At 34.7% G+C, this 26,363-nt stretch overlaps 1 protein-coding gene across 1 annotated transcript in view; it reads left to right on the plus strand.

The window, feature by feature from the left end:
- The window catches only part of LOC129222781 (protein PALS1-like), a 203,997-nt gene that overhangs the window by 48,313 nt on the left and 129,321 nt on the right, over positions 1–26,363 (plus strand). Inside the window, exon 3 of the mRNA XM_054857318.1 lies at positions 3,204–3,348. Coding sequence (XP_054713293.1) covers positions 3,204–3,348 — 145 coding nt within the window. The remainder of the gene's footprint in view (positions 1–3,203; positions 3,349–26,363) is intronic.

The following is a 26,363-nucleotide window of genomic DNA, read 5'->3' on the forward strand; positions in this document are numbered from 1 at the left end:
ACAACAGGGGCTGAGGAAGATGAGGAATGTTTGTTTACTTTTTTTGGACTATTAAAGCTGCTGTTAAACGCTGCACTTTAAAGCTGTATTCAAATTCAAATGGCACAAAGCCTCAGGCACATCATTATATGCTTTCGCACTATATTTAATACCTTCCCGCACGGCCTCTTCAAAATCATGGACTGGGTTTTTGTCTTCTATTTCCCGTGCCCAGGGGCGGACTGGGTCCCGTAAGAGGGCACCAACATTGGCCTCCAAAGGACGCAAAAAAAAGTGCAAGTAAGAAAAAAGATGCAAAAAAGTGCAGAAAGTTAAAAAAAAAAAGTGCAGAAAGCAAAATAAAAATGTGCAAAAAAAAAGGTGAATAATAAAAAAAATTTAAAGGAAAAAAAAAAGATGGCACACACGTTTACGAGTTTTAAAAAAAAAATGAAGTCACACAGCTTTGTGAGCGCAAAAATTAATAATAATAAATAAGGAAATTGCGCCAAAAAATAAAAAAAATGTGACAAATTTTTAAAAAATAAGGAAATTAGCACCAAAAAATTAATGAAATTTAAAAGAAAATTAAAAGTAAATTTAAAAAAAAAGTTTAGGTTTTAGGGCGCATCGGCTCTCAGGCCGGCGGGCCCTGCTCATGCCCGTGACATTTTCGGGCTAGAACGTACAAAGTTAAAGCCAAAAAAAAAAAAAAAAACAAAAATTAAAAATGAATACTTATATTGTGCAAAAACCTTTATTTGCGTAATTTTTCTTAATAAAAAACAGGCACTTTCATAACCGATTTCTTAAAAGGAAGTTCGTTGAAAGCAGTAGTGTTTTAATGATTGTAGCAATCTTGCCTGTGTGCAAAAAGTAATAAAACGAAAACTCATCGTACATATATAATGTACAAATATTTCAAATTCTGCACGATGGAACCCTAGAGGATCGGCACACTCCTACCAACGAGTTTTCAACGCTTGAAAATGAAGGAGACAGGAAAAAGTTCACTGAAACCAGATCGAGACTGACGGGAAATAGGGGACCGTTGTGTAATTAGGCAGTGATTTATCCCACCAGTAAATACTCGGTAATGATGGCAATAGAGTCATATTGTCAATTTCTACGTAAGAAAACTTATCAAAATTCTGAGTTCAACACGTCAAGTACACATTGCCCTCGTCCGAATGGACGTCCCGCTCGTAAGTCGAGTGTTCATAAGTCGATTGGAACTACCACCAGCTACTCGAACTTCCTGTTATATGCTTCTTCAGTCAATAGCAACGCTTCATTTGGTGGTTAAGGGGGTCCGAGACACAAAACTCGTCAAATTTTGCAATTTTTTTTACCATATTAAAAAAAAAAATTTCCGCTTTTTTTCTATTTAAAGAACGTTTGAATCTTGTTTCTATCTTAATTAGAACGAAAGATATAATTATTTTTGTTGCTTGCTTTTAACTAATGTTATATTTAACTTAAAAACTTTAAACGCGTTTTTCTCCATGATGCAATTTTTCCTGATTGTTTGCATTCAAACTCTTATTATTCAAGAATTGATAAAGATAAAGTCATGAAATTTGGAGCATATCTTTTTCAAGCGGTTTACTTTAATTTTCATTCGGCAATTTTTTTTTTTAAAAAATGTTAGCTTCAAAAAATATAATTTAAAAAAAATGTATCTCGATCGAATTTTTTTTTCAAATATTTTTTATTTTTTACTGAATGAATATTTTTTTAATCGCTGAATAAAAATTAAAGCTTAAATATTTAAGCATAATTTTTTGAGACAAATTTGAAAATTGATCAAGAATATTTCGAGTTTTAGCGATTTAAAGTAAACCTTATTTGTGTAAAAAAAAAAAAAATTTTTTAACAATTTAAATTATTTTTTTTTTTTTGTTTTTTTTTTTGTTTGTCCAAATATTTATGTTACGATTTTTGTTTGCCAAGTAGGTGGTGAATCAGTGCGAAAAATTTCAAAACTCTAAACTGTAATTATTATTATTATTATTATTATTATTATTTTTTTTTTTTGGTTCAAAATGTGTCTCAGACCCTCCTTCGGAGGTTGGTTAGGGTTTCTGACAGTGGTTCGTATCGACTGGTGATTACCAATCGTGAGTTTTTAATTTGTATTCTGTTAAGAAATACATTGGGTGAGCGCGATTGCTCGCTGAGCGTCGTTACCTTCCCCTATTAGGTATAAAAGCAAATTTGACGAATCGTCACACAAAATTTGCTAAAGAAAGAAATTTATTGGGAGGTCACATAGACATCGGAGTGTCCCTATAACTATAGTTAGGTCAGACCTAATATGGCAGCACTGGGAAGGCTGCTCAGATCCTAATCACAGCATTACGCCGATGCCAGGTTAGGTTTGCCCCAACTACTGTTATTTTGTGCAAATTTTCATTTTATTCTAGCTTCACCTCGATTTTTCTGCTTTGTTTGTTAACTAAAAAATCGCCTGTCAAGGTATGACGGGTGAAAATTGCTTCTACATTTGAACGAAGTCATTGCCTGTTTGGTGATATTTTGATCTTTGAATTGTAACCCTCACTCCAGTTGATTAACACTAAACTCCAGTAGGTAGCGTTCATTGTTAACCATTTTTTCGTTTCTTCATTCCTCTGAAATGATACAGTCTTACCAGTAAAACAATTAAGATACCGGATCTTGTTCAGCCTTGACACAATAAAGCCTTTCCCTGCATGTTAAACATTACCAAAACATCAGGGCCGTGGTGGCCTGATGGGGCCGGAGGGTCTTGGGTTCGATCCTCGCTGGTCGAAGATCCACCGTCGTCATTAATGGTGAATGGGCGACGTTAAATATGCTCGTTATCACAATCTCCTCCATGTGAAACGATACCTCTGGGGGTGCCAGACCAGAAAGTTATTCGACTCCTGGCCTGGTTCTAAATTCTCGAACTGTCCATAGATGGCACCACCATCTATTGTGTTGTCTTCTGAAGGAAAGGCGCCTGGCACGCAGTCGTTCTTAATTTGGAGGGCCAGGGGTCCCTTTGATAGTTCATAGTTGATACCAAAACATATTATCAAATTATCATACCGTGGCGCGAGTTTCATTGTTGAATCTCGCGGGTTACTCTATCATCGGCTCTTATGTATAAGAGCATATTATAAAGACTTCACTCTTTAATTTGCCTTTTCTCGACGAGTATCCAATTCCAATGCTAAGCGCACTTGTTTCTTTTCAAGGAATGTGAATCAGATCAAATCAAAGGAGGAGGTGCAAGTGACATTGTGGATATTGTCCTGGGGCCAAATGACAAGCGATTTGGATTTTCTGTAGTTGGAGGTTGTAATGAAGGAATCGCCCCCAGAATTGAAAATATCACACCCGGTAAGCTCTTTGCATTTTTTGTTTATTTGTTTCTTTAATTTAATAACAGTAATAATACTAATGACAATTGGTTTTTGGAAATATTTCTATTTCTGAATTGAAACGGTGAAAATTTCTTGCACGTTTTGTATTAAGGTAATATCGGCTACAGCAAATCGTAGCCTAAAGTAATAGTAAAATTACAACTTCCGGTTGGCTCAAATTATGAATCAGGGCTGTAACCAGACTTTTGCTTCGAGGGGGGGGGGGGGGCAGAAATCTTTATGATGAATCAAATTTAATTTCATTCAATATTCTATCAATATGAAGGACGGATACAAGGGAGGGCGGCCGCCCCTCCCTTGAGGGATCTAGCAGCGGCAATTTTTCCGACTTGAAGTCCTAAAACGCAAGTGTAGGTTTGATGACGTTAAGGAAAGGAATGGGGTTCAAATCTCCCTCCTGGAAACTTTTCGCAATTGAAGTATCAAATAGGCAATTTTAGAGTATCTTTAGTGATGATAAAGACATTCTCCAGGCTATTTCGCGAAATTTAAGTCTTTGTCTTAAAGACACGATTCTAGACATCTCAGTTAGTGTTAGGGGTAAGAATGGGTTTAGTGATTTTCCTCCAGCAATTGTTCGAAACTGAAGTTCCATAAAACACAATTTTAGACTACCTTCAAAGATGTTAGTAGGAGGGAGTTTCAAAGCATTCTAACGGAATTATTACGAAATTGAAGTTTTAAGATGAAATGACAGAATACCTCTTTCAACGGATAAGGAAAGGAATTGGTTCAGAGGATCAATATATCTTAGTTGGATAAAATGCTGTGGCAGTCTCTCCCATCCCCCATCCCCTCCTCAAGTATCAGATATGTAGTAAGAGGTAAGTTAAAAAGTTAACCGCCGCTCCTTGAAACATTTCTGGATCCGTCCTTGCGATATTTGTTACACAGTGGAGCAACCTGGAGCGAGGGAGGGAGAGCACAGACCCCCGCCCCTCCCTCTCAGAATGCTGATTTGAATGATTTTCAGAAAAAGTCTTTTTTTTTTCCCAAGACAAAGAAAAGGAACGCGTACAGGAAGACTAAGTAGTTTTAATAAATAATAATAATAATAATGTTGGATGAATCTTAATTTCTGTTTAAAAGAAATCTTTGAATTAAAAATTTTTATTGGTGGCTAATTGGTCCACTAACTCCCCCCCCCCTCCCCCCGCCCCACTCCCTCCTATTTCTTTCTGTTTTTTTTTTCTTTTCTTTTTTTCTATCGTTAGTCTGAAAACAAAAAACCTTCAAAATGCTACTCCTCCCAATCTCTCCTTTCTCCCCCCCCCACCCCCACTCACACCAAAAGCATTGGTCAGCATCTCAAAATTCGCTTACGGATCTTCAATTTCGCAAAACTTCCAGGGGGAGCATCATAATGTCAAACAACATCGCTTAAAATTGCGTTCAAAAATGGCCTAAATATGCATTTTTGGAGCTTACATTTCGAAAGATTGCCGGCCCAAAAGTTACTTCATATGGTCTTTCAATCGTGTTTTTAAAGACTTCAATTTCAGAAACCCTTTGGGCAAGGCCCCCCGAACCAATCAAAAATTAGGCTTATTAAACCACACTTAGAAAACAATTAAGTGGAATAGCCTCTGAACCTCTATTTCTAATATCATAGAAGATTGATAAAGTTTTTAGGACTTTAATTTTGAAAAATTTCTAAAGGAGAGCTTCAGAACTTCCTTCCGTAAAAACTTACAAAATTTGGCTACAATTGCGTTTTGGAGCTTCAATTTCAAAAAAATTGGAGGGGGGATCACAATTGATTTCTATCTATTTTTCAAAAAAAAAAAAAAAAAAAAAAAAGATTGGGGAGAGAGTCCTTAAGTTGCATCTCTTACCCTAAAGTAAATAAATAAATATGACCCATATTCGCGTTTATGACTTCGATTTATACAAATTCCGCGGAGCACCCTCTGTACCTTTCTTTACCCAAACATCACCAAAGACAGTCTAAAATTGCATTTCAAAACAACAGGACCCCCTTTTCAGATGAGATTTTTTTTCAGTGCCCCCCCCCCCCCCCCCAAAAAAAAGGCTTATTTTCTAGTTGCGCCACTGGTGCTAAAATAGGTCATTCAAATGAGGGGGTGCTGCTTTAAAGGCATTAACATTAGCAAAGTTAAAAGATGACGTATCTTTTAAACGAAGAAAAAAAATTCGATTTGTACCCTACATATTCACCTCTGTGAAATATCTTTTTAACAACTCAAAATAATAGGTGCGTAAGCTCATAAAAACGCGCTACTCAAAATCAAAAACTTCCTAAATTTGTATTTTTGGGACATTTAAACATGTAAAACATAGACTTTGGAAATTTCTAATTCAAAGAGTCTTCTGCTTTTCTTAGCGTCAGTTTTTCAAAATCTGAAGGAATTCGCTGTATTGTTTGCAGTAACCGCAATCAGTGGCGGATGGGGCCGGCGGGCAGCCGGGCAAATGCCCGGTGGGCCGCCTCTGTTTGGGCCGCATTCAATTTTTGAATTAAATAGTAAAAAGAACAAAAAAAATCCATGATTTTTTTTCTTTTCCTTTTTTTTTCCTTTTATAAAAAGAAAACTATTTAAATATCTGAAAATATCATAATAATCCGGTATATTTCTAAAGGACTTATAAGAAAATTGTTGCAAGAAAAGTAATGGTTACAAAATTTTTTTGAAAAAAGGGGGGGAACTCCATAAACTTATGCTGTGATTAATAAAATGTTTTACTGTGTTTCTGTAAATTCATCGGCCGGAAAGATTACTTTGTTGCATAACTCTCGAGGACCTTCTGAGGCCCTAACAGCTACCTGTAATGCTCTGTAGGGGACAATGAACACATAAAGGCTGGGCCGTCGCCGAGGAGGCGTAGAATAAATTGAGGCTGCCAATTTTAATTTAGTAATGGAAAAAAAAGGAAAAAGAAAAACGTTCTCAATATTTAAAAATAAATAAATAAATAATAGTAATAAAATGCCAAGTGAAATTCCAGTGACAAAAAGTATTTTTTCAGCAAAATTTAAAAAAGAAAATGGAACCGTTGAATTTTAAACAATGAAACCTTTGAATATTATATAGAAACATCCACGGCTCTTTATTATAATTTGCCTAACTAAAGGAAGCTGAAATTTTTCGGGACATTCTGACAAATTTCGAACATTTTTTTCAACGAAAAAAGTATTCAATACATAGTACAAATTTATGACAAGTTTTACCTTATACAATAAATGAATAGATGAATAATCATGACAGTTTTATAGGCGCCGCCGAAGCATGTCTTAAATAGAAAAAGGGTTAAAATGCAGTAAGGGAGATTTAAAATATTGTAATGAATACCAAGTGTTTGAGTGCATAAAACGAAAGTAAACCAAAACTTTATCAAGAGATTCTAGCTGGAGGCATGATATTTAAAATAAAATAAGGTTGGGAAAAGAAGACCTACGGTGTCACTGAAGTGTAACTCATCAGTCCAAAATGTTAAAAGATTATTTTAACGAATCCTAAACGCTTTAAAATTCCAGCAAATACAAACATCTGGTTTTAAATTGAAAATTTCACTATGGAAAACCGAAGAACTAAAATAGTCTTGAAAAAGAAATACGGGGGGGGGGAGAGGTAGTTTTTAAACTCGTTTTAAAACTTTTATTTTGAAAGAATGCAGGGGAAACGTTTCCAAATCCGAACTCTGTCCCTTCTGCTATCGCCTACCATTATAAAAGTCGGCCTACAATTCACATTTAAGACTTCAAATTCGAAAAGCTTCCAGAAGAGTGATCACCCAAATCCTGCAGAAACGCCTCCATCTCACCCTTAAAGATCATTTAAAAGTTTCGTTTTTAGAACTTCCATTTTGAACATTTTCAGAGGTAGTCGAACCACCCCCTTGTATCACCAAAGATGGTCTGAAATTCCTTTTTTAGGGCTTCAATTCTGAAAAGATTTCTAAGAAGAGCTCCCGAACCCTTGACAGCATTAGCGAATATCATCTACAACTGCGTTTCAAAATTCGAAAAATTACCGAAGGAGAGTCTCCAAATAGTTTTACCTGCTAATATTAACAAAGATCGTCAAAAACTGGGTTTTAAAAGCTAACTTCGAAAAATTTTCATTGGAGCGTGCCCAACCGGGACCGCCGCGAATCTTAGAGAGAACCCCCCATTCTCTGTTTCGCGGCGGTCCCGGCCCAACACGCTCGCCAGCATCACTAAAGGTCGTCTTAAATTTCGTATTTCGTTTTATGGGCTTCTATTCCGGATCATCTCCCGAAAACTCCTCCCTCCTCACGTCATTGAAAGTCGACTTAAATAACGTGTTTTAAGCTTTAATTTCGAAGAATTGTCGGTCTCCTTTACGTTATCCAAAGAAGACCTACAATCCCTATCTTTAGTTTCAATTTCGAAATAATTTTCTGGAGAGTACCGCCGAGCCTCTTTTTTCCCTAACATTATATAAGATCATCTAGAATGCATTATTAAGACAACAAAATAAAAAAAAAAATCCGGGGGAGGGGAGCACCGGATCTTTGCTCTCATTAACATTGCCAGAGATAGTCTAAAGACGTTCATTAAAAATGTACATTCTGCTCATATACTGACTTGGAGTTGGAGGGGGGCAATTTATCGGTAACAAACTTGTTGAAGAACTTCAATTTCAAAAAAACGTTGCCCCCCCCCCCCCCAAAGAGCGTCAATTGTCACCTAAATAGGTATTTTGGGAACTTCAATTGAGAAAATTTGCCTACAAAGTATTCTTAAACCTCTTCTTCCCCTAGTTTTTCCAAACATAGCTTACACATACATTTTAAAGCTCTGATTTTAAAAAACGTTTGAGGGAATTTTCCCTTTGTTCCCCCTCCCGCAAACATCGCCCAAGATCATCTAAAAACAGTCTAACAATATGTTTTTGAAGCTACAACTTCAAAAATTTTCCGGGGGAGTACCCCCAAACCCCCTATTGTCTGAACGAACATTACACTTTTTACTACACAGTTGTTTGTATTATTAATTCTTTTTCCCCACATTCATAAACGCAATTCTCCTAATTTTTTCTCCTAATCCTCCTCAAATTCTAATGGTGACTCCCTCCTAAAACTAGAAGATGTATGCGCTCTCTCTTTAACATCTGAAAAAACTAAAAGGAAGGGGGGGGGGCGTCCTCCTCTTCAAGGAGCAAGTCTTAAGTAATCGGCCCGGTTGCCCTGTAAATGCCAGGACCGGTTCATGCTGTCCCATCCGCCACTGACCGCAATAAAAATGAATACTGCAGTTTTAGGATTTCGACCGAGGCCTTCGAGATAGGAAGGCCATCCAACTAGCAAATGACGTCATCGTTTGTCGATCCACAATGATATTGGGAAGTGAGCACTTCGATTAATATTTTGGTTAAATAAAACTATTTGGTTTTATTTATTATTGACTTCTGTTATTTTAGTAGCATTACAAGTTCTACTTTTTCATTTGAAAACATAAAAAGGAACCGATAATCATACATTAAAAAATACACTGAGCTTAATTCATAGTATTTAACATAAAAACATTTATAAGTATTACAAAGTATTCAAATAACTAAACACGATTTTATTTTACAATCATGTTAAAACAAAGTGATAAATAAACACAGTTTTATTTTTCATTGGAAATTGTTTTTTAAACTAATCGCATTTTAACTACTCGTATATTGTATTGAAACATTAAGTCTTAAGAAGTATTCAAATAAATGAATGAACTTTCGTTTTACAATTACATCAAAACAAAAAATAATATTACTATTGTATTTGAATAAGAATTAAATGAAATTTTAAAAAATAAATAAACATTTTTTACTTAAGAAAACGGGAAACATGACTGCAATATGTTTCAAAGACATAACATCAAATTAAAGTACATAATACCATATTATTAATGTTAACTTAGCTGAGCAAATTTATGCTTTTCAAAAGACGTGAATGCTTGGGTGCCATCCCCCAAAGTAGACGGTGCCCTACCCCCTTCAATTATGAAAACTTCAAAAAAAAAAAAAAAACCCCAAAACATCTCCATCTCCCTTAAAATTTCAAGGGCACAGTTATTTATAACTATAGCCGTTGAAAAGCTATCATTACTATGAGACTATGATTCCGAACCCCCCCCCCCCCTTCGGTGGGCACTCTCGAAAAATTACACAGGAATTCAACTTGAAAAAACGTTAATTAAAGAATGTATAATACAACATCATGAATACTGTATGTTGTACATCCAAAAAATGTATTCAATATCTAAACAGCCTTTTTTTTTGGAATTCGGCTACTTTTCTATTTTCAGCTTTTTCTGCTGCTAATGATTCTTGTGTGTGGGGGGGGGGGGCTTTAATAGTTCATCATTTTAGGCTTTTGAAAAAATATTTTAAAAAGCATTAATTGATGACAAAGTAACCTTTTTCAAAAAACTTTTCATAGAATGACCATTTTAGCAACTTTCTTTAATACTTAAAACCTCATATATGTTAAATTTAGATCAACATTTTGCTGAGTATGCTCTTTTAGGAAATCAATGTGACAGTTTTGTGACAGGGGGAAGGGAGGGGATAACAAGAAGTGTGACATCACGCGTTGTTTATAACAATATGCTCATGTTGAACAGCGTTACATGTAACAAGGAGGGGGGGGGGGGGATTTGTTCAAAAGTTTGCATAATACTTTATAGACAGCCCCTTAATTCAATTTATGTTACAGTTTCAGAGTTCCTGAAAGCTTATTAACAGAAAACCCAAGGAGTTCAAAAAATATGTAGTTCAAGATATTTTGCCCTTTTTAAGCATAAACAAACAAGCACAGAGCATTCGGCAAAAACACGTTGTGTATCCACTGCTCAAAACTAATCTTTCGCAAGCCCAGAAATTATGAATACCGTTAACTTAACCACAATGAGTGCATAAATATCATAAAACTTAAAGACAACAGTGAAAAAAAACCGTATATATTTTTTTAATTTACGCACAGAACCAGCTTGTTTGAATAACATTGCAGGGGCGTAGTTGGGGGGAAATGTTTGAGTATCGGACCCACGACCTCCGGCGTTCAAATCTAATCTTCTATCTCAGAACTACGGAAGCCCATCACGGAATGTTTTTTGATCAAAATAACACATGCTAGCGTATGAAACAATTTAATCGAAACGGAAAATATAAGATTAGTTCAGTTAAAAGCCTGTTTCAATAAACTTGTTTACATATTAACTGAATATCAACACCAAGTTACGTTGCTTCTGATAGCAACAAGTATATTTGCAGAAAATTCTGACATATGTATATTGTCAGCTTGGAAAATCCATTTCGAATAAATGCGTGTACAAAGTTGAAAAAATAAAGAAATAAAAAGTTGCAAGTTAAGCGTTTCAAATATTAAAGCAGTATACTGAAATTACAAATTACAGACAAAGATATCAGAAAGGAAACTGACAATTGTTCGTGTAATGGAGGAAAACGTAAGTAATCTTAACTGCATAAAATGTAAATTTGTTTATCTGAGAAAAGTACTTACCTCCGAACTTTAAAATTTATTCCATGAGACGCCCAGCGTTTTTCTTCACATGCAGGTTGTTCGGAAGCGGAAATCGCTGACTCAAATTCACTCAGCAGACACTTATATTATATACATATTTTTAATTGCCTCTACATTCCGGTACGTGGAAAGGATGAGATAAATCCAACAGTATTGTATTCAAAAATGTGCAGCCGAAGTTAATATTTCCTATTTCATCTATTTCAACCAGACCAAGAAGCACTATTGTTTAACTGGTAGACTGCACTGCTTTCAAAGTTTCGCGCCAAGTTGTTTATCTGACAACTTGGTCTGATGGTTGTTTATCTGACAATCTGATCGACTACTGGTGGCGTAACGAAGCGGGGGGGGAGGGGAGTTGTCTGGCCTGTTATCACGTGGGTCTCGTTTCGACACTCAAATGAATTAACAAGGACGTTCCTGTATGTCATCTTCTTCCGTAACTCTTCTGCTTTAGTTGCGTAATGGCGAAAAAGTAATTATTCATGCAAGTATCTTTTTTTTTTTTCATCTTAATATTGTTCATAAGTTTTTACCTTTTGAGCAACTGACCATTAACGGATGCCATGACTAGGCTCTTTTAAAAGGCACGCGTAGTTCGAAGAAGTCATGGACATGGAAATCATATAAAGGTTGACGGAAAATGTTTTCCACCGTGTCTTGTAAATACAATAAACTCCCGATTATCGGCGGTCGGTTTATCCGCGGCTCGGATTATCCGCGAGTCTTTTCACTATTTTTTCAACGGTCATTAAACGTTTTTTTAAACTTATGATTGTGTTATTGTTCGTTTTTAGCGTTTACATATGTATATTTTTTACATCCAGTGCTAGTAAATGGAATGTAGCAATGTTTTTAGCAACAATTTAAAGGTGTTTGTGAGTGTTATTCATATTTTTTAGCTATGCTATACAGTAGTATTGTTTTTTTAACTATTATTCGGATTATCCGCGGTTTTCGCTAATCCGCTGTTACCATGCCACCCTATTCCGCGGATAATCGGGAGTTTACTGTAAATGCATAATTCCTGTCGCTATAATTTAGAAGGGAGGGGGGATCCGAGTTGGTTTTTGTTTGAAACCAGCGTCAAATCTCGACAAAAAAAATTTTTTTAATGTTGCTGCTGCCATCTACTGTTGAATTTGTGTAGTATACACGAATTGTGTTTCGTTCCCTTCTCCGCGTTACAGCCTTAATTGTTATTTATTACTAAAAGACTACCTAAAGTGTTTCAATTTCTTCATGGGTTTTTTTAATTTGGTAATTGTGATTTAAACGAAATAAACAATGTACTAAAAGATAGAATGAACTTTGTAGTTGTTTATGGAACAAAACAAATATTACATTCACATATTTCTACTTATACCTTAGTAAGGTCTTTTTGAATGTTTTACTTTTCGTAACCTTTTTTTAACTGCTCGTTCAATGATATTTTATGAAAGAGAAGTGGATAATACATACAATGCTCTTATTTTTTGCTCTAAGCATTATTATTATTATTATTATTATTTTGGTCATTCACGAATTGACCAGAGTTGATGTTGCTTTGATTTTTCAGATGAGCATGACGACGTATGTTTTTAATATTTATTTAGAGAGCTCAATTCTCGTTATCATAGTTACAAATCGTCTGCGGTTTTATTTTACTTTTTTTCTCCTCAGGGCTTAGCTCGAGCTGACTCTTTTTTCTAAAAAGGGGGGGGGGGGAGGTGTAAAATTTCATTTTTTCTTAGTGAAAAAGAACCCTATACAGATGACCTCAACCAGCAAAACTTTATCTAAAAACAAAATTTCCAGATTACTAATTCTCATCGTTTAAAATTGAAACAAGAATAAACCTACATAACGTTATGCGCCGTAAATAATCTTTATGATAAGTGTATTGGTGGATATCGGTTATAAAATCTTAATCTTTATTACAACATCCTTATCATCATTTCTTTTCTTTTTGGATTCGCATTATATTACCTTTTCTAGGAAATTACCAGTCATAACATGACGGGGGCAAATTTCTTGGCCATTTCCATTCAATTAAATTGCTAGAAACAAGAAACCCAACGAGCAGGGTCCCTAACAGCCATTCGTGATTGCGAGAAATATAATTTTTCTCAAGACGTCAAAATTTAAATGAATGCTGAAAGGAAAGTTTTTTATTCATACGCTGTTTAATCAGGTTAGAAATGAAAATTGTGTGATATCATTTGGGAAATATAGGAGGGGCAACCCTGCCAGGTTAAGCACTTAGCCGCAGAGTGGATGAAATGAAATAATGCCGCCCACTTATATTAATGAATTAAATTGATGTAGTTGTGCATGAAATAAAATAATTTCCTACTCAAGAACTTTTCATGGAAAATGACATTCGTTCTAAACACAAAACTAGCTTTAGCATTACAGTGCACAAAATTGCATTAGAAAGACAAAAATAGTGCATCAATAAAACTGATGAACATTTAAAAATCGACAATTTTCTTACGCAAGCAATTGTTTTTTCTTGTATAATATGTAGTTAGATATACCCTTTTCCTGCCCCCGCCCCCCTCCAGCACGGAAAACTTAAAATGACGGATCTGGTTTTACAAGTTTTTCTGAAGTCCAGGAGCCCGTGCAAGAAGAAATAACGCGCCAGTTCTTACTTTTGAAAAATTCGAAATTTTATTCTTATTTCTACGCATCACTTTTCTATCATTTCTGAAATACCATTACAAGTTTTAAAAAAAAAAAAATATTTCTGCTTGAAGCTACATTGAAATTTAAATTAGTGGTTTTTATTAGTTATTTAGTAGATTTTCTTCTACTTCGTCACTACTAGATGGCAGCACGTTTGACAAATTTGACAACGCTTTCATTTCATTGAAGGAAGGAGTCCTTTACTGGGAGTTGATCCCTTTTTTGGCGACAGATGTGTCTTGAATTGCGTCAAATTTGTTAGTATCACAGAGATAGAAAAGAACAAGAACGTTCTGATCGGTAATACATAATTCTGTACCGTACCTCAGAGTCAAAGGGACGTAAGTCACATTATGATAATTTTACGGGAGAGAGGAAAAAAAAATTCCGGTGCATGCAAAGGATGGGATGGGACGCATGCTATAAAAATGCGGGACAGGCTTCTACATACAATGTACTAATAAACAGAAAATCGCAATTTTTGGACTGACGTCCTTCTGGCTCTGAGATACAAAACTCTCGGTGATAGGGCGGTAATGCCTTTGCCGCACCAGCTAGGTCAGGGACCTCCAAATTCGTAGATCCAAAATTTTGACATTAAAAATTTGACTGAATTGAATTTATGAAAATGGGATTTGATCATTGCAACAAATTTAACAACTATTTTAGATAAATTTATTTCTTAGTTGTCTGACCTGATAGCTATGCTGGCGAATGAAGTTATGCGAGGGGCTTTCAAAATTTATTGAGGCCGCAGGGGTGGACTGGCCCGTCGGATATCGATCCGAGGGCCGATGCGCCCTCAGGCCTATGCGCTCTTGCGCCCTCAAGCCTGAACACCTTCTTTTTTTTTTTTTTTAATGTATTTTATTTTTTGTTGCAACTTTTTTTTTGCGCTAACAAACCTGTGCGACTTCACTGTGCTTTTTTTTTCGATTCTTTAAACCCAAAAATCTGTGCAACATCGCTTTTCTTTTTTCTTTCTTTTTTTTTACTTCACTTTTTTCCTCCCCCCCCCCTTTTTTTTATGGATGATGAATTGTTGAGTTACGAAAAAAATATTTCAATGGATGCATCGGTAGGGGAAGCATCGTCGAGAGAGATCCTAATTGGGGTTCAAAGTGTATGTCACAGCCCTCTCCAGTACCCCAGGAAGTTTCAACGATATCAAACGAACGTTTAAGATTCTATCACATTTTTTCGGTTTTAGCAGGCTCTAAGTAAAAAAAAAAACATGAGCAATTTCTTTTTTTTTAGTCTGTCGTGGATTGTATTATTCATTTTTGTTGTAGGTATCATGATTCCCTATATTTTGATGGTTTTGTTTCTGGTTTTTAGTGTTGTAAAACTGTGGTCCTGTTGATGGGACTGCCTTGCAAAACCAAAATGGCATACCTTTGTACCCAAAGACACACAACCATGTGTACCTTCTGACAGCAATTTTTAGTCTCGTTGGGTCACACCTGAGTCTTCTTACAATGTGAAGTACCTCAAAGTGGTGCCTTATTATCAACGTCTAAAATTTGCTTTTAACAATGATGATGAATTTGAAGTAGGGCTTTACGATATAGTGTTGAAGTAACACCCACTTGTAGGATCTATAGACCGTCAATCCCACCTGTTTTCATTTGAAGTCTACTTTTCTACATTTTTTGTTGGTTTAAGCTAAACTAACTTTTTTGTAATGGGTTAATTTTTGTTAAAGATTTTAATTTGCATATAAATTGGAAGTTATTATGTAGGTACATAGAGAGCCATACTATCATGAATCTAGTTATTTTTTTGTTTAAAAGCATATCAATTATTCATAACACCATTAACTCTCTCAAGACTAATAACTTTTTTAAAGAATTCACTATGTTAAAAATTGAGGAAACTTTTAAAAAATTGAAAAAACTTTCGATTAATTTACAAAGTTTAATTTCTGTTGGATATTTCATTTAATTTTATTTTCAGTGGATGTTTGAAGTATTTCAATATAAAATGGCTTATGTAAATGTATTGAGTATAATGGAGTTCCTCAGACCTATTTATATATTATATTTTTATATGTCCATGGGTACAAAGGCATCTGTCCGCAGGGTGAACGGGTTGTTGTATCCACGGACAGAAAAAGATGGTTTTTAAGAAAAAAAAAAATTGAGGTTGAAAGTTTTAAGATTTTCACCTGACAAAAATTGCCAAATTAGATGATAAGTTGTAGATTCTGCCAGAAAATTTTTCCGATCGATTATTTTTTCCCAGAGACCAGCAAAAATTGAAAAGTAAATTTTGTCCGTGGGCAGTGGTTGGAAAAATTATATTTTATTCGTAGCGAACTACAACTATAACTACTTTATTACAAATGTAGTTAACTACAACTACAACTACTTTTTCCAAAATGTAGCAACTACAAACTACTTTTGAAAAGTAGTCGCTACTTCGCTACTTTTTAGCTACTTTAAAAAAATTAATAAATAAAAAGCATACACCGTTTGAGGATTGAACGAAGATTCAAAAAATGATTTAAAATAATAAACTGAATCATTTGAACATGGAATATTACCAAGAATTATTTATTCTTTCCGTCGTTTGCTGAGCCAATTTGTCATTCCAAATATTTTTAACGATTTTTACGAATATTTGCTGCAAGAAAGGATTTAAAAGTTGAAATAAATCAACCTTTAAAATATTAATCCTTTCCTGACAGTGAATGTTTCATTCAAGACAAGAAGTGCAACTCGGCTACTTGAAAGTGTAAATAGATGCAGTCAGGAGCGTGAACGGGGGGAGGAGAGGAGAAGGGACACCTTTTGTGTGTGACCCGAGTCTGAAAGGGGCCCAATATTTTTAAAACTAGGGGTTTAAATAAATCTAGGGGTAAATATAGGGGTGAACAATATGGAGGGGGCCCTGGAAAAGTCATTTGTGACGGGCCCCAAAATTTCTGTGCACGCCCCTGGATGCAGTCCATAATTTGTTTTAAATTTTATATAGTCATACATATAGGAAGTTAAGAAATGGGTTAAAACAGTTTGAGGGACGTTTTTAAATGTCTCAAAATGATTGGTATACTCATAAAAAAAATCGTATAGATACCCTTTTCCACGACGCGAAATTTCAACCTACGCTAGGAGCCTTGGAACGCATCCTTCGCGTTGAAATTCGAAAGTAATATGCAGGTGACATTGATACCGTAAGCTTTTTGAAAAGGAGCAAATTTGCAAGAAACGAAAAATTCCCGTGACCATATATTTCTATAATACTGTAACATTTGTTAGCCGGCCAAAAAAAGGCAGTTCAATATCTTCGTCTTCCATAACATTTACAGTAGCTTCCATATTAGGTGGATATTTTGGCACAATAGTCTCATTGAAATCTAAAATGTTCATCCACGGGACATTCTCAGCTGCCAGAAAACACAAACGCGGCATGGGCGCCCATATACAAAGTTTTAGGGGGGGGGAGGGGTCAGATATTTTTCTCATGGTTTAGTAAGATATTTTCACATGGAAACCGATTTCATTAGATTAGAATTATCAAAAAAAAATGACATTTTTAATAACTTATTCATTAATGGCTGGAGAAGAAATGTTTTCACATTTTTGCGAAGAAAAAAATACTAAAAGAAAGAAGTAAATTCTAAAGCAGAGGGGGAGGGGGGCTTGAGCCAAAACGTGCCTTCCATATGGGCGCCCATGAAACGCGGTACTACATTGGCAGTTATCTCTTATTCTCTTCTTTCTAAGCCATAAGGGTCATTTTCTCTAAACTGCTAAATTCTTGTCCTTGCTCCAAAAATAACAAACTAACTAGTATAGAAATAAAACTGACGCTAGAATGCTTTAACAACATGTTTTTATGTTTGTAAAATAAGTTAAAACAAACACTCTATTATTATTATACATTTAAATAATTTTTTGATATGATAAATGTCATTCCTCTGTGTGTCCCTACCTCCACCTTAAAGCAAAATCAGCTCTAAAGATTCAGGAAGCCATGCATATTTGTACAGAAAATGTTGTTTAACCTCTTAAGAAGTGTTATGCAATGTTGTAAAATAGAAAAAAAAATCTTCAAGGTTTGCACTATTTAAAAAAAAATAGTGAAAAATGTCCTTTGATTTTTTGTCATTCCCCTGTCGAGGAATGGAATGAATGTTTCTCACACCTGGTAATAGTTGTATTAACTCATAATTTAATCTTTGAATTCTGGTCTCATCATAGAAATAATCTTAATTAGTTCTTTTTGAATAAATATATAGTGTCGAGTATATTCGGGTGATCTCAAGTTAAATCTTGATAAGTATTTTTAATGACTGTCATTACCCTGTCTTTGATAATTCATTTAATTTTGTAATAATCCCTCAATGAATGATTGACTCTTGTTTGTATAGAGTCCCCCCCCCCTTACTTTTAGTGACATTGACATTTGTTGTTTGCAGTTATGACAATATATAAGTTAACTTTAATTTTTGTCATTCCCCTGCCGTCCTTCCCCTGTAAAATGTAAGGGAAACAAATAACCGCAATAACTACTTTTTGGACACCACGACATTGGATCTTTTTCACTTTCATAAAAGTAGTGTTTTCTTTTCCCACATAAATTATAATATCGTCAGTAAAACGCATTATTTCCTCTAAGTGTCATTCCCCTGGCACAGTGAATGCCTTTCCTTGCCCTGTCCAAATTCGCTGTTTAGGGAAAATGACTCATAAGGTAAATATTGGGGAAATGTGAAAATTTCGATGCTAAACAAACTAATGGCGTCAAACAGTTAGAACGTATGGCGTCAATCTGAGGTCAGCTCGTAATTTTCAGAGTCTTCCGAATCTGATTGGTGCAAATTTTACTCGCGTAAAATTTGCACAAGTCAGATTCGTTTGAAACCTCCGTTCCTTTCTTCTTCTTCTTTTTTTTTGAAATTATATTTAAAAGTAGTTTTCAGAAATCGCTACACACTACTTTTTTTTTTGTATTGAACTACTCGCAACACTACTTTTTTTTAAAAAGTAGTGCGCTACACTACAAACTACTAAAAAATGTAGCTTCTACAGTAGCGTAGCTACTTGTAGCGCGCTACTTCCAACCACTGTACCGTGGGTACAGCAGTTTCCCCTACATTGTTAGACTAATGGATAAGATATTTGAGAGCGATTGCATTTGCAGACACTAAAAATTTTTTGGTTTCGTAAGAGCATAGAGTTCAACGAAAATTCTATCCAAAGAAAGGGAATACTAATTTTTTTCCGATTTGTCCGTTGCTCCTAAGATTTCGCATAAATGTATTAATTTTCACTCTCAGTTTGCCGGGGATACATTCGTCTCATTCGAAAGCTCGTCCTCAGCGAGTTCGTCTTAAAGAGGTTTGACTACGTTTGGCTTCTTTTATTTAGTCATTATTGCAAATTTATTTTTGCTTTTGGAATCTCCAACAAGCTTTCCACTGTAAAAAGAAACTCTTTCCCTTGCGTATCCATGTTTGTCTCATTAAAAATAGCCCCTGAAAAATATGTCCGTCTTACGCGAAAACTAGTCTTGGGAGAGTTCGTCATAAAGAAGGCAGACTGTGATTATCGTCATTGATTTACTTATCAACGCAATTTTACTTCAATTTTACTTCTCATCTTGAACAAGGTTTTCCTGCCCATCCATATTTCGCTCTTTGAAAAGCCCCTGTACATGCTCGTCCTACTCATAATTAAAGAGTTCGTCTTCAACATGTTCAACTGTGCTTATCGTCTTTTATTCACTCATCAATGTAAATTTACTTTCACATAAGCAATTCTTTTATCATTTTTTTCTAATCTCGAACAAATCGCCACAGCACGGAAAAAAAACTTCTGCGCATCCGTATTTCTCCTTACACTCGTCCTAACGGCGTTCGTCTTAAAGAGGTTCGATTGTGTTTATTGTCGTTTACTTGCTCATCAATGCAAAGTTACTTTCACGTAAGCGCTTTTTTTTAAATCTTGAACAAGTCTTCCCCAGCACAGGAAAAAAAACTTATCCTCCCCATCCATATTTCTCGCTTTGAAACACCCCTTTGAGGAGGTGCGATTGTGTTTATCGTTTTTTATTTACTCATCAATGCAAATTTACTTTCACATAAGCTCTTTTATTTTATTTTTCTAATCTCGAACAAGTCTGCCTCGGCACACAAAAAAAAAAAAAAAACCTCTGCATCCATACTTTTCCTTTTGAAAAACCTGAATATTCACTTCTATCTCGTTCCTAATCGAGTTCGTTTTGAAGAGGTTCGACTATATTTATCGACTTTTATTTACTCATCAATGCAAATTTACTTTCACGTAAGCACTTTTATTTTCTTTTTCTCATCTCGAACAAATCTTCCACAACACGGGGGGGGGGGGGGGAACCTTTCTCCTCCGCGTCCATATTTCTCCTCTTAAAAAGCCCCTGAATATACTAGTCCTAACGGAGCCTGTCTTTAAGTTTTTGTCATTTATTTACTCATTAATGCAAATTTAATTTTACTTAAGCATTCCATTTATTTTCTTCTTCTAATCTCGAAAAAATCTTCCACAACTCGAAAAGAAAAAAAAAAGGTTCCTTTCTCCTCCGCATCCTTATATCTATCCTTCAGCATTTTTATGTCTCTCCTTGAAAAGCCCCTGAATATACTCGTCCTACTCGAACTAACGGACCCAGTCTTTTAAATTGTTCTACATCGTCTTTTATTTTCTCATCAGTGCAAATTTACCTTCACCTAAGCACTTTTATTTTCTTTTTCTCATCTCGAACAACAGGGGCGTAGTTAAGGGGGGGTTTTGGGGACAAACCCCCCCCCCCCCCCCCCCCCCGAAAAGTTAGTCTCAAAAAAAAAGAGAAAAAGAAGAGAGAAGAGAAAGAAAAAACAAAGAAGAAAAGGAAAAAATTCCAAGCGATTACACACACATATAGATATATATACATATATATATATATATATATATATATATATATATATATATAGATATATATATATATATATATAGATATAGATATATATATATATATATATAGATATATATATAGATATAGATATATATATATATATATATATATATATATATATATATATATAGATATATATATACATATATATATATATATATATATATATATATATATAGAGAGAGAGAGAGAGAGAGATATGTATAAAAGAAGTAACCCCCCCCCCCCCCCCCGAAAGTCGGGTCTAGCTACGCCACTGTCGAACAAGTCTTCCACAACACAGAGAAAGAAAAAGAACTTTCTCCTCCGCATCCATATTTCTCCCCTTGAAAGCCCCAGAACGTTCTCATCTTCCTCGCTTTAACAGAGTTCGCTTTAAAGGGGCTCATCTGTATTTATCGTCTTTTATTTACGCAACATTGCAAACTTACTTCCACGTAAGCAATCATTTACTTTTCTTTATCTAATCTCGAACAAGTCTTCCACAAAACGAAAAAAGTATACATATTTCTTTCTTTTGCGCATCCATATTTCTCCCCGTGAAAAGCCTTGAATGTACTCGTCCTGACGGAGTTCGGCTTAAAGAGGTTCGATTGTGTTTATCTTTTATTCACTTACTTGTTAGTACAAATTTACTTTTACGTAAATATTCTCTTTATTTTATTTTCTAATCTGGAACAAATCCTCCATAGCACGAAAAAAAAAAAAAACTTTCGCCACCGCATCCTTATTTTTCTTCTTGAAAAAGCCCTGAATATAGGGGAGGGTGACCAAAGCGGGTAGGTCGCCCAAAGCATGTAGGCCTTCGTATGCTCCGCATGGTGTGTAAGCGGCGATGTATGCGTATGTCGTGTTTACCCGAACAACCCCTGGATTTTAATCAGTCCCCGCGAAGCAGCAGTAAAGCGTCAGTGCGCAACCAGTCTTAAATAAAAAGAAAAAAAATGATACATTTCTAAAAAAAATGAAGTTTTGTAACTTGTGATTAGACGAACACCAGCTTATTTTATTAATTGTCAATAATATAACGTTATTCTGACAGCATTCACCTATAAACTACGATAATCATTCCGTTTTTTTAATTATTAATTTAAAGTTATAATTATTGAAATAAAAAACGTGCTTTTGGGCAAAGCGGGTATAGGATTTAATCATGTATTTATTTATAATTTCTTGACACATGTGCTGACTTAGATTTTCTCTTTCAATAGGATAAGTATAACTTTAAAAAGTTATCTTTTATGGTGGCAATTAATTAGTCTATTAATTTAATCAGTTATTTCTTTATGTTTTATAAACAAATGTATGGGACTTTAAATTGGATAAGTAAAAATTTTTTATACATATTTTTGTAACGACAGGTAGCTAGTCAACTAGTTTAATCATTTATAACTTCATATTTGGTTGGCAAATGTACCAAATCGCAGTTAGTTAAGCGAACCCCCTTTGGGCCCCCTGGTAGGGCAAAGCGGGTTTTTCAAGTGTTTGTAATGTTTGATAATAAATAAATATCGTGTTTGACATAATACAAAAATTACTTTTTATTTTGAAGCTCAAGAACCCTGCTAGGAAATAAAACCAAAATTGTTGCGATAAAAATCCAAAAACTACTATTTTCGAGCGTTCTTCGAAAACCTACCCGCTTTGGGCCACCACCCTCCCCTACTCGTCTAACTCGTCTTAGCGGAGTTCGTCTTAAAGAGGCTCGACTGCGTTTATTGTAATTTATTTACTCTTATACGCAAATTTACTTTCACGTAAGCTTTCCTTTTTAACGTGAAAAAAAATCCTTCTCCTGCGCATCCATATTTTTCTCCTTGAAAAGCCCCTGAAACGTATTACGCAATTATTCTCCGGAACATCTGTTGCGTGTACATAAATCGCGTGCTTCTTTCAACCAGGATCCACGCTGAGAACAGAATGGTCAATTCCTGCCTTCTTCTGCAACTCGAGAGCTCTTAAAAGGAAAAAGCTCTTAAGTACCGGGAGCTTTTTCTCATCTATTTTTTCCTTTTTTTTTTAGTGAATGTCACTTCGAGAAATATATGTCCAACCACTTCAGGAGTTCCTAGATGCAATTTGGCCGTAGAATACTTAGAGTCAGTTCTGTTGATGCAGTCTTCATTGCGTTATGCTTTATTTATTTTATAAGAACTTACTTTTTATTTGAAAGATTTATTTATCAGATTCTTTTCCCTCTTTAAATTTTGTCACTCACGGAAGGTATTCTGTTCGTAACTTTTATGTCGATATATTTACAATTTCATTTTGGAAATGCTTGAGGAAATATTTCACTTTTTTGGTACTACTTTTTTTTCCGTAAATTCCTTTTTGGTTGTTTCAAATGCACTCGGGTGCAGCGGAAGAGAAGGAGTTGCTTTAGCTCTCACAATCTTTTATTTATCAATTGATTTATTTATTTTATGTTCCTTAATTCAGATATTGTTTCCCAAACCAGTGATGTTCCCATCAATTTTTCTGATGGTATACTTCCAGTAATCCATTACGCATAATATGTGTATGCGGTCATATATCAGTATGCGATCATATATCACATACATAATGTCTTAAGATGAAAATTTTTGAAGCTTGAGAGTATACGCTATATCGTCGCCTCAAAGTAACAGTAAGACATCTAATCCCAGGAATAATAGTAAGATATCTTACTGTTGCTCTGAGGCGACGATATGTCTAAAAAATGTTTGAGAGTATACTGCGTATATAGAGTATACCCTGTGGGAACACCACTGTCTCAAACTTGTGAACAAAGATACTTTTGCATAAAGAAGATGACATCTCTGTTGACCAGATATGTTTTGAAAGCCCTTACAACTGTATTTCCCGCATTAAAAATCGGAGAAAGGCCTCAAAAACTTATTCAAGCCTATTTATACACTTTGTATTTTAATCAACAATTTAGCATCGTAGAAAAAATGAGAAAAAAGGCAATTTAATTTTTTAAATATTACATTTGATTTTTTTTTCTTAAAATTAAAAATGTCAAACATTCTAAGCGCTAAAAATCATAATAATATCTTCTTTTCCTATTGCCTTTCATTTAATCCATACAAAGTTAGCTTTTTTTATGTAGGTAATCATTATTATCGTCTTCATTATTTTCATTATTTTCGTGCATTTCAGTCTTCCAAAAGTTGTCAAATTTTCCCGCCTTGAAAAAATCCTCAGCAGTATCTCATATCCTATGGCTGTTGATATATGAGGCAGTGAAAAGCAAAGGGATGCAAGTGGCAAAATTAAAAATTTGGAGGTAACCAGTACACATGGTAGGTGAACCTCTCCTCTGTCTTGGGGCAAGATACGGTACTAGTAGCCATTTTCCATTAAAAGTTATGTCCCCCATGCATTTAGGGGACCAGCAACAAATTGAGGAAAACAAAAATGTTTTTTGAGCATCGTAAATAGCTGAGACTAAGCTGTTAATTTCGGAAATTAGGAACCTTACGATGTACAATCATTTTACGTAATTTTGAAAAAATATTACTGATATTCATGAAGATATAAGCATTTCTCTTAGAACTACGAATTTTATTTGATGGTTTTTGGCTCATAACACGTAAAGTTTTTCCTCAAAGCTTACTAAACTTTCAGAAAACTTGACACCACACAAGAGAAGTATAATATTTAAATTGAGCGGTAAAATGTTGAAATTTTGATAAAATATGGACATTTAAAGCAATTAATTTTCTCTGCGCATGCGCGAAAGATAGCAATTTATAACTTTCATAATCCAAACCCCAACTAGACTCTCCAACTCATAATAAAATGCCAGTTCAATATCTTAAAAATTCAGAAAGTTATCAGCGATATAATGAGCCGAATTTGAATAGATTTTGGATTGGCAACGACTCGTTAAGGGTCGTTCGCGAGTTTGCAACATTTGCTTGCAATCGCTCAGTGTGATTCGTGATAAAAACAAATTAATTGCGAACGATCCCTCACGATTCGTAGTTTGCCCAAGAGCTAGTCAAATTGAATAGTAAATGTGGAGCTGATAAACTATCACGATATTCTAGCACTTACTTATGTGGTTTAGAGCTATTTGAAATGTTTTAAATCATCTGTAGAATTTATTCACTTCACTTCTTCTCAAAAACCAAATTTTTTCAAAAAATAATAATATAATTTAAGTTAAATAGAACAGTGTACTTTTGATCTTAAAGTATGCAAATTACGAATACAATTCGTAATGAAAACCATTTTAGGAGCGTTACGTCTATGACAACTTTCAAAACACGCCGTTAAAAATTTTCTGCCGAATGTTTGAAGATGAAAGTCAGGTTACAGGTATTATGTATCAAGTTTATGATATGCGATATGTTTCTTGTAGTCACCCAATTTGATCTTAGAGGAAAGTTTTTGTTCCTTTGTAGTCACCCAATTTGATCTTAGAGGAAAGTTTTTGTTCCTTTCGTATTATGTGTGTGATCAAAAAAAGGTGACCTCCATATTTCGGGGCTAAAAACTTACCAGAAGTCTTTATTAAAAAAATAAGACAGAAATATAGTAAAGCATCTGTGTTTATTATACTTGATGGTTTTTTCAAAAATAATAATAATACCAATAATGATTGCGTAAAAAAATGGCTTTTACCTTTATTTCACTAACAATCCTTTTTTTTTTTTTTTTTTTTTTTGAGCAATCACGATTGCTTTTTGTTCTCACTTGACCGTCTTTGATGTCCGGTTCCTTTTTCAGCTTGGACCAGGGGCCTCTGCAGCACCACCGATCGCCGGCTTCTGCATGCTCTGTTCCTGAGCACTGTCCCTCGGAATCCGCTTCTGGGTGGTGGTGTCCATGTCATACATACACGCACACGTCTTTTCACACATAAACACACGCCTACGTGTATACACACAAGTTTACACACACACACACAAGTATACACACGTAACCGCCCAGGAGGAGGGGCAGGTTTGGGGGGACAGGAGCTGTTTCTAGAATCAATAACCCCAATTAGTAGGGTTCTGACGCAACTCGTGATTGCGAAACACATAATTTGAATTAAAAACTTAAGAATTCAAATTATTATTATTATTATTATTTTTTTTTACTTTGACTTTGTCTAAATGTTATAAAATATGGCTAAAATCTGATATAAAAATATTTCAAACTCAAAGTTAAAGCTGGAATTGAGAGGAGCATTTTTTTTTTTTTTTGTGAAAAAATAAGGTTTGTTTCTATAATATGAGAAAAAAGTTTTTTGGTGTGTCAGGACCACTTTTCGTAAAATCGCCCATCATATGAAAATTATGAGAATTGTGAGAGAAAAAAAAATAAATATGAATATAGAATTAAAAAAAAAAATGAATAAAGAAATAGAGCCGAGTTCAAAACTGTAGCTGGAAATTTCTATAAAAAGTAAAAAATAATTTATTATTTGAACACCATAGATATATACTACTTTTAAGCACATATTTTGAAGTCGGTGTAAAAACGAAAGTGAAAACGATGTATAACCATTTTTCGTTTGCATTTTGCATGAAAACTAGTCAAAATTAAGATTATCTTCATGAATATCCGTGATATTTTTCCGAAAGTACATAAAATTATTGTACATAGAAAGGTAACTGATTTCTGAAATTTACAGCTTGTTCTCAGCTATTTACGATGAACGATGATCAAAAAGCATTTTTGTTTTCCTCAATTTGTTGCTGGTCCCCTAAATGCATAGGTGACATAACTTTCAATGGAAAATCACAGCTAGGACATACCTTTTATGTGACAAAATTTACAAAGCAATTGGTCTTTTATTTCTCGAGAAATCCTTTAAAATGTGAATTTTTGAAAGTGTCCTAGTACTCCAAACTCCGACTCTTGAAATTTAAAACCTTC

Source organism: Uloborus diversus, chromosome 5, assembly GCF_026930045.1.
Source record: "Uloborus diversus isolate 005 chromosome 5, Udiv.v.3.1, whole genome shotgun sequence".
Taxonomy (NCBI): Eukaryota; Metazoa; Arthropoda; class Arachnida; order Araneae; family Uloboridae; genus Uloborus; species Uloborus diversus.